We start from the raw sequence: 9,228 nt of genomic DNA, 5'->3' as shown, positions 1-9,228 counted from the left end.
GTCTTCAGAAATGAGAGAAATGCAAAACTAGTAACACATGTCAGAAAACTGAATATTTTTTTTCAATGATTTTCTGGATATGAGTGACTTTCCTGAGTTCTGCTACAAGAGAGCGACCATCGTCGATATTTTAACCGTTCCCGTTAATTTGTTGAATGATTAAACGATGATAAGAAAGAGTTTGTCTGCTCAGTCGGTAAATGTACGAGTACTGCATACCCTTGACGATGTGGTAAATGATGTATAATTCAAATAAATATTCTCACAGTTTGTTTAATGTTCATAACTTTTCACTCCGCATGTACACCACGATTCATATCCAATGTGGCCCTAGGTCCAGGCAACACTGGTACGTTGTACCCAACGATATGCAACTTCTCTTTCATCCTACAATATCGGACGTTGGTACATACTGCCCGTCATTTCATTTGAATCATCAATTTTCACACCGTGCTCCAACAATGAATCTCAAAAGCCGGCGCTCGCTTTGCCTGTGTAATAATTCGTCTTAACGAAGGGCATTTTTGAGACCGAAGCTTTGTAGGTTTTTCCCCTAATCTCTACGAGGACGCCAGATCCTGAGTGACATAGGTTCAAAGGTAGGTAGCCCATGGCAATGTGTCGACCGAGGGTAGGACTTGGCCCTCCAGAAGTCACTCTTCCAACGGACTCACCCTCGGGTGTTAAAACTGCAGCTCCTGCTCTCGCAGGGGGTCCTTGTCCTACGAGAAGCCCGACGCGCTTACGTGACGGCTTTGTTGTGATTTGGAGCAATATCTTCTCTGCCCCAGGAAAGTTCTTCTCAGCCCTTCGGCGTTTCGCTTCGGATAACAAAGCAAATTGTTCCATGTTAGTATAAAAATTTTTGCTTAGCATAAAACGAGAAAAAAATTGGACTGATTTTATACTCACCGACCACCCACGTTAAGTCAGCTTCCACCGGTGTTGTTGTCTCGTCTATGTCGTGTCCGTAAAGACAAAGGCCGGCTTCCAATCTGCGCGTCAGTCAATCATCAAAAACGAATCGAAATCATTATGAGTACATGTATGTAAAAGGGAGGAAAATTATTGGTAAAGAATGTTCCCGCACCTTAAGCTATCTCTCGCTCCTAAACCAGCTAATTTGACGTCCCCGGCACTGAGTATCGCCTCGACAAATTGCCTTGCTATCGTTTGAGGTAACGATATTTCGAAACCATCTTCCCCCGTGTAACCGCATCGTGATATTCTGATTTGGTTTCCAAAAAAATCAGTTTTCACGCTTTGCATGAACTTCAGGTCGCTTAGATTTATCGTCGTGAAACTTTGAAGAGCTTTGCTTGCCTTCGGCCCTTGGAGGGCGACGAGTCCGTGATCTAGCGGGTCGAGGAATTCCAAGGAAACTTTTTTGCCGTGAGAAATGAATCTTTTCTGTAAACATAAACGTTTTTAGTTTTTACAATGCAAGTTCTTTGTTACCTACTACGACTCTCATTGTCATATCCATCAAGCACCTGTTGTTCCAGAAGAAGCTCGCTATCTTCGTTGCGTCTTCCCGCGTTCGAAACAACGAAGAATTTGTCTTCGCCATCCTTGGTTATAATGAGATCATCAAGTATACCTCCTTTGTCGTTCGTAAAAACAGTCAAAGCCGCTTTTCCGATGGGCAGATTTTTAAGATCGCTCGGTGTTAACGATTCCAAAAATTCACTAGCGTGTCTGCCCGATACACGAGTCTGCAACATGTGTCCAACGTCGAAGAGAGACGCGGCCGTTCTCGTGTGCTGGTGGGAAATCGCAATTGCTTCTCTATATTGAACAGGAAGAAGCCATCCTGCAAAATCGACCAATTTTCCTGAAATCAGAACGTAGATTTAGTCACAGAAATATTCAACAATTTTCACAGACATGACAATCGGCAATGCTTGATCATCAAGACATTAAATTGGCGTCAAGGTACCTATCATTCCTACTTCTTACAGAATAAATGACAGTAGTTCTCAAACCATATTTTCGAGACTAAAATGACCCCAAGTTTTTCCAAGTGTCAGTAAATTAGATGCATTATGCAATTTACTTTTAAAAAGAAAAACTCCCAGTTGTCGTGATTATTTTATTTGACTATTTTTCCGAGCCATTGTGAAATGGCAATGCATGGATACTTCAGCCGCACTGCATCAACAAGTGTACTTAAGCATTCAAAGTGGCGGGTCTGGCGCTTTATTGACGTGCCGTGAGCGCGCACATCGTGGGAGTTTTATCATCCTGCAGTGAATAATATCGGTTTTAGTTATTTTTAGAGAATATTACCAATTCCGCCGGTCAAATCATTTGACAATAAGCTAACACACGTATAAGATTCCTACGAGGCAGTCTCCTCTACGTTATCCTTAAATCACAGTAGCCAGAATATCTAGCAAGTGCAGAATCACCCTTCATCACGCGATTAGTACTCGACTAAACTCACGATACGAATTTCATTATTATTGTATCGTACGACCGCATAGTCTCATATCAAGGGCTAAGAACCAAATCAGCGTAACCCATAGTTCTTCAGTAATTGATGATTCTACTACCACAAGGGCGTATGCACCAATAATGAAGAACATCCGACTCATTCCCCAAATTGAAAAAGTAGTGGGTTACGCCCGTTTCGATCTTAGCTATCGATATCAGGATTTATTGCAAAATACTCACCATGATAGTCAACATGTAGATCGTAGAGACAGGTTTTTCGTGGTTCACTTTTCGTCGAAAACGACTTGTTGATGAGATAGGCGTTGCAGGTGCACAGCAGCCTCGTGCAATTAGCGCGTTTGTTAATCTCGTGCCCTGGTGAAAGATTTTTATTGACAAAAAGATGAGAACTCGATCCGAATAAAGAACGTTCATGTATTTTAAACGATAAATGTCTGGCCGAGCTAAGGTTGCGAGCGTACTTTAAACAGTAGCACTTGTTCGTCGAAAAGGGTACCAGATTCTTTGATTTTAAATGTTCAACACTGCATAATCTGCGAAGCTCGTTGTTGAATTGAAAAACTCTCACGTCAGGTTGCCCCGCAATTCTGGTCACACGGAACATTTTATTTTTTTATTAGTCTTTCGCGCACTTATGACGCACGCTCGTCAGTTCCCAAACGGCTAATGAAACCTCTGACATCTCGCCGGCGATACGACAGAGATATCGCTTAGAATAGTGGTGGGAATGAAGTTACATGAATCTTGTGGACAACGCGGTACTTCTTACACTTAAATCCGTATTTTTCAATAGACGAATAGCAAGGGTCGTAGTGCAACAAACTCGCTATGATAATGATACGCGGTCGAATCAATGCAATCGAACGATGCAATGTTGTATCGGAGAATCGTCGGCCGTTTTATTCGTCTGTAATGATATGCAGTCGAGAAGAACACGGAGAAAAACAAAGTCTTATCTGTGTCGATTGCCAATAACGTCATATACGAAGCAAGAGATTTATGTAACAAGTACCACGGCCGTAAAGATATTTATATATTTTTTTCAAATAGTCTATAATCTATACAGTGTTTATACACATATTGTCATCGGAATATTATATACTTACACGATTATGCGGATGAAATTCGAAGGCAAAAAAAGCACGGTTATTCAATTGCTTATTAAATTTTTATTATACCATGTAATAATAATAATTATTATTAATAATAATAATAAAAGTAATAATAATAATAATAATATTAATAATATTAATAATATTAATAATATTATTAATAATAATAATAATAATAATAATAATAATAATAATAATAATAATAATAATAATAATAATAATAATAATAATAATAATAATAATAATAATAATAATAATAATAATAATAATAATAATAATAATAGTCATCAATGACAATATTAATATAATGCGTTGAACAGAGAAACAATAAACAAAGTGTATTTCTTCTTTCTTTTCGTTATTTGTTTTTTCATTATCGTATTACTGAACGCAGAATGTACCAACAGTTCGACAATGTATGCTTTAGTTCTTCCCTTAAATCACGTTTTACTTCATCATCCATTCACACTGGTTTCATGGAAACGGTAGAATTACTGTATAAAGTATTTAGTAGTGTTGAGTGAAGCGATAACCGTTCGAAAAAAAAATTCACGCGACGTGTTTTAATTTACTTTATTTGTAGAAAAGTTTCGCTTGTCCCGGTTTGGCTCTTTTCGAACGGTTACGATATAAAAAATTAGGCTAATGTTATTTGAATTCCTAAACTGTATAGGTCGCAAATTCTTGTACTCAGCTAATCCTAGAGTGTCGAAGATTACAAACAAAAAATCGAACACCAAGAATCAATTTTTGAGTTTTAGCTGCCTGGAACGCGCGAGATATTTTTACAGAATTTTGTTTTTTTTTGAATAACCAATTTCCAGCTACTATCATACAAACACATATCGTCCAGGGCCATTATAATATTCTCAAACGATATACAAAAACAATAAGAACACCGAATACGATCGTTTTCATTTACAAATTCAAACGTGGAACGTAAATTTTATCTTAGTAATTATTATGAGTTTTTTTTTTTCAAGTTTTTTGTTGTGTTTTTTTTCGAGGGGGGGATGTTACTATTTTTTTTTCTCTCATTTTTGTCACATTCTTGTTGACATACAATGTACAATCATTAATTGAATTTTTCATCTTTCTGTCGATAATTTTGTCTAATTTTTTTTTCTTCTTTTTTGCCTTAGCTAACATATGTATATGCATAACCACGACTGAATACGTCACTTCCAATATAGATATAACTTTTATGTAATAATAATTAGTCATCGTCATCATATATATCTATACATATATATATATACGTATATAGACATACATATATATATATATATATATGTATATACATACATATATATATTATATATATATATATATATATACACACATATAATATAATATAATATAATAATTTATCAAATGAAAATAGGTACAATTTTGGACGCTTTTTGAAAAAGACGCTCCACGATTTTTTCTTATTTTTTTTTTTTTTTTATATCTTCATAATGCCCATCGGTTGCGATTCTAGTCCACTTAGTATTAGTTGTTCTTAATTTCATCATTTCCATAATTTCTAATCTCTTAATTTTAGACGAGCCGAGGTGCAGCTACCATTTCCGAAATTTCGAATTTTTTTTTTTAACTTTTTCTTCATACAATCGTAATTTTAAGCCTAACTTAGTTTCTATACGTTTAATGCCACATGTAAAATTTGATATTTATTGTATATATCTTACAGAAATTTTGTCCCCGTCAAAAGAGAGAAAATTTGGATAGAAATTGCATCGAAACGGTAGCCTTAATTACAACCCCAGACTCTGAATTTGATCTTAGTCTACGTTTTTGAATATTCAATTGTTTCGCACATTAGCCTAAACATTGCCTAGTGTTTACAGTAATTAGAAGTGCCTATTTACAAAATGTTTTGGAACTTTGAATTTCGAATTTATTTCCTTCCTGCGTATTTGCTTTGCCTAATATCGACGTTTAATCTTAATATTTCATTCCATCTTCCTGTCTTTCTCTCTCTTAAACAACGTTCAACTCTTGGAGCTCACTCGTAACCGAAAGAGACTAAATGTATATTACAATATGTCAATATGCAAGTTTATAATAGCCTTACTGTGCAAACTATATTCGAATTTGAAAATTGCGTATAAGGTAATTTATATTAATTTGCAGTTCGTTTCAATTGGCAAAAAACAATTTAACCGTATAAGTAACTTTCGTTCATTTAAGCGATAATAATTTTTCGATTATAATTGGCACGTCAGTAAGGATTCGGCAATAATTGCATGTATAGTTTGAAATAAACGTAATCAAAGTCTTCCCGAAAATTGTCCAATTACGTTATTATACTAATCATATATATATATATATATATATATATATATATGTGTAAATGCACGGGTCCTTGTTCTGTGTATATATATATGACAATCGTCAGCGTATTTTAACATCGTAAATGTTGGTATTAGCAACGTATAGTATACATGTATATACTAGCTAGTGATGAACTAAAATATGAAGAGAGTAATATGTACGAAAAATAAAATATTGTACAGAACACATGATGAAACTAGAATATCACGTCAAGTAAACAACATATTGTATGTAAACAATGAAGACAAGTGCTTACAAAAGAGTTCGCGCTAACCCAAGCATGTCATTACGCATTAATGGTTGTTAAACTCGTAATTATGCAGTTTTATCTATACACGCTCCGTAATATAAATCAATTATTTATAATTTATTACACCGAACCTAAAAGTAGTAACTAAAGAACCGTAGTAATTATAGTTTTCCCACATGCAGTTCAAATAAAAACTTACATAAATAATTCTCAACTTGATTCTGAATTATTAACCAATTTTGACTAGCAAACATAACTTCAATTTTTCTCTTCCTTTTTTTCTTTCTACTTCGTCTTTCAAATTATTATCATTTCTATCAGTCTAATTATTATTATCAATTTTTATAATTGTATATATATATATATGTACTTGTACAGTTAGTTTGAACGATATTATGATAAGTCTAGGAACTTAAAAACAATGTATAAAGAAACCAAGAAAAATAACAAGACAAAAGTTGAACAAGCCCAACATCTTGCATACTATGTAATATAAAATTTTTCTCAGTTTTCCAAAGGATAATAATAATTGTTGTTATTATTATTATTACCATAGTTTTACCTCGAACGTTATGCGAAAAACGTAAATTGGATAAATCATGTGGAACTTTAATTATTACTGATTACAGAACATTCAGTCATATATGCACAGTTAAAGTAGACTTGCCGCGTGCAATGTTGCAAAAAAAAAAAAAAACACTAGCGTACACCATTTCAATTTTTTCTTATTCCCAAATTCACGCGGCATGCCTTCTTAACCTTCAACAAAATTTTAACACGAATTAAGACTAATTGAATGACATAGCAATTAAAAAAAAAAAAAAAAAAAAAAAAAAAACATCAATACTTAACCTAACAAAATTATTTACGTAGGTTACGTACATGTTCATATTGTATAAATATAAAAAATCTCGAAATGTAGTTTTTAATGCGACGATAATTATTAGCGAAATTTACCAAATATTACTAAAATACGCTTTCAATTGCCTTAATATTAATCATTGTATATTGTAGTTAACAGACCTATCGAAAAATCGGAGAAAAAAAATGGCAAACAAAAAAATTAAAATATTACCCAGGCAAAGAATTTTTGTCAGTAATTCCTTCGTACAATCTAATCGTATAATTTGATGCTATTCTCTGGGCCTGTTGCATTCAAAATTTCTACAATAGCATAGGATCAACGTGAATTATGTGACATTGTTTGGACGTATTTTTGATTTGATTGGAAGGTTTTTTTATCGCTAGCGTATGATGTGTTTTCAAACGATAAATTCTAAGCCTCCACTGCCTGGGCAATTGATTGGTGATTCATAATATAAAATTCACAATTTCAAACTTCATTCGCACCGTTCATCCATTGAAAAAGTATCAGTTATAGCTCCCAGTCGATAAATATACAACAAATTAAAAAAAAGGCTATTCTTTGTCAACATGGATATTTTAGTTATGGTCCCGTAAACCCTGATTAAGAATTTTCGACCGCTACATTTTACACAAATCGAAAGTTTATCGTATACGATTACAATGGAAATACACGCCAACAGGTCGAGACGTCTTTTCGCAATATCTATACATAAGTATCGATTTCAGCCTATATACTAAAGCTAAAAAGTTTCGGTATATTTGTACCGTTTTTTTGACTAGAATGGAATTTCGAACAATTTTTATCCTTTCTTGTGTTTCATTTCACACTCATCTCATTTTCAAAATTTCTTCAACTACTAATCATTCTCAATTATCGGGAATACGGGACCGGAAATTCGCCAGTGTGTTTGCCCAAAAGGGGACTTTGAGGAAACTTAATGAATACCTTAAAACATCGACAGCTAACTCGCACAGGTTTCTCCGTCATATGCAGATACAACAGCTGTGACGAGCTGCTATACGCCAAAATCAACATTACTTTGCTTTGATGTAACTGTACGTAAATTATTTAAAATGGAACGTTTAGTAATTTGCGCGCCCCATATAAGTGCGTGACAAGCATGCCAATCACGCCTCGCTAGCGAACTCGATATTCAATCGCGTCAAACTTTATCTTAATTTTTTTCCAAACACCACAGGACTTACACGATCGTAAGTCATGACAATCGTCTTACGCTGGCTAAATTGGCTTATCGACTAAAGAATTTTAAATTTTGATTCCTATAAATTTTTCTCGCCAAACTGTCAAACCGTTCGTCACGTTTCTCCGGGCAGAGGGCACAAAAAGGGGCGCGCCTACACACATAATAACGAACAAACAAGAACGTATGAGTAGAATTAGGGGGGCAGAGGGAGGGTTGTATTGAAGGGGTGGTGGGGATGGTTGTATTGTGGTAAAACAACGTTGTAAGTGACATAACGCAACGCTGTGTTTTAAACAAATCTCCGAAAACCAGGACACGCCATCTTGAAACATTAAATCAGACCGAAGTTGATCTATTCTTTTAGACAAATATGAAATGACGAACTAACCGTCGCTCGGAAGAAAAATTCTTGAATTACGAATCTCGTTACACCTTAAACGGTGAAAAAAAGCTCTGTAACAATTTCTACGTAGGTACATCATTCGTCGGAATTGGCAATAAAGAGGGGAGATCGAATAGAAAATGGAAACTAATTTTAAGTCTTAGACTACGCAACAACAATTGTTCAAGATGGGTGCCATGTTCGAGAGCACTCCGATCCGAATCTGAGTAGAGTTCTATTTACCTCCGTAGTGGGTGCTTCCGCGCTAAAATCAATCCTGTTTATTAATATTGACACTGGTATTTAACATTGTTTAAATATGGCTGTACGCGTTTAAGATATTTACGATCATCTCTATTGAATACACGTTGGCTAGGCTACACACTTAATACACTTATTATCATATTATTCGTATAATATATTATGCGTATAGTATGGAAAGGATTTGAAAAAAGGCTTAAAATTCTCCAAAATGTAAACATCTTGCAATGATTATTACTGTATGCATTTTTTTGTTTTTTTTTTGTGTATGGTTTTTTTTTTCTTTTTTTTTTTTAGAGGGGGCGATTCTTTTTGTGGTTTTTTTTTTTTTGTATGATTTTTTGATTTTTTTTATAC

At 34.4% G+C, this 9,228-nt stretch overlaps 1 protein-coding gene across 1 annotated transcript; it reads right to left on the bottom strand.

Moving 5' to 3' along the window:
- Window positions 1-439: 439 nt before the first annotated feature.
- Window positions 440-3,315, bottom strand: LOC124412346 (aminomethyltransferase, mitochondrial). The gene is made up of 5 exons (XM_046892136.1): window positions 2,677-3,315; window positions 1,494-1,834; window positions 1,091-1,410; window positions 913-995; window positions 440-821 (listed from the first exon to the last, which is right to left on the bottom strand). The coding sequence occupies exons 1-5, from the start codon at window positions 3,059-3,061 to the stop codon at window positions 469-471; spliced, it is 1,482 nt and encodes a 493-aa protein (XP_046748092.1). The 5' UTR covers window positions 3,062-3,315; the 3' UTR covers window positions 440-468.
- Window positions 3,316-9,228: the final 5,913 nt, after the last annotated feature.

Source organism: Diprion similis, chromosome 11 (assembly GCF_021155765.1).
Source record: "Diprion similis isolate iyDipSimi1 chromosome 11, iyDipSimi1.1, whole genome shotgun sequence".
Taxonomy (NCBI): Eukaryota; Metazoa; Arthropoda; class Insecta; order Hymenoptera; family Diprionidae; genus Diprion; species Diprion similis.
The sequence above is the reverse complement of the archived record's forward strand: the minus strand, read 5'-3'. Positions and strand labels throughout refer to the sequence as shown.

Coding starts and splice junctions, on each gene's coding strand:
- LOC124412346 (XM_046892136.1), bottom strand. CDS start 3,061: ATGTTCCGTGTGACCAGAATTGCGGGGCAACCTGACGTGAGAGTTTTT. Junction 996..1,090: donor GGAGCGAGAGATAGCTTAAG/GTGCGGGAACAT, acceptor ACTGACGCGCAG/ATTGGAAGCCGGCCTTTGTC. Junction 822..912: donor TGACTTAACGTGGGTGGTCG/GTGAGTATAAAA, acceptor TGTTATCCGAAG/CGAAACGCCGAAGGGCTGAG.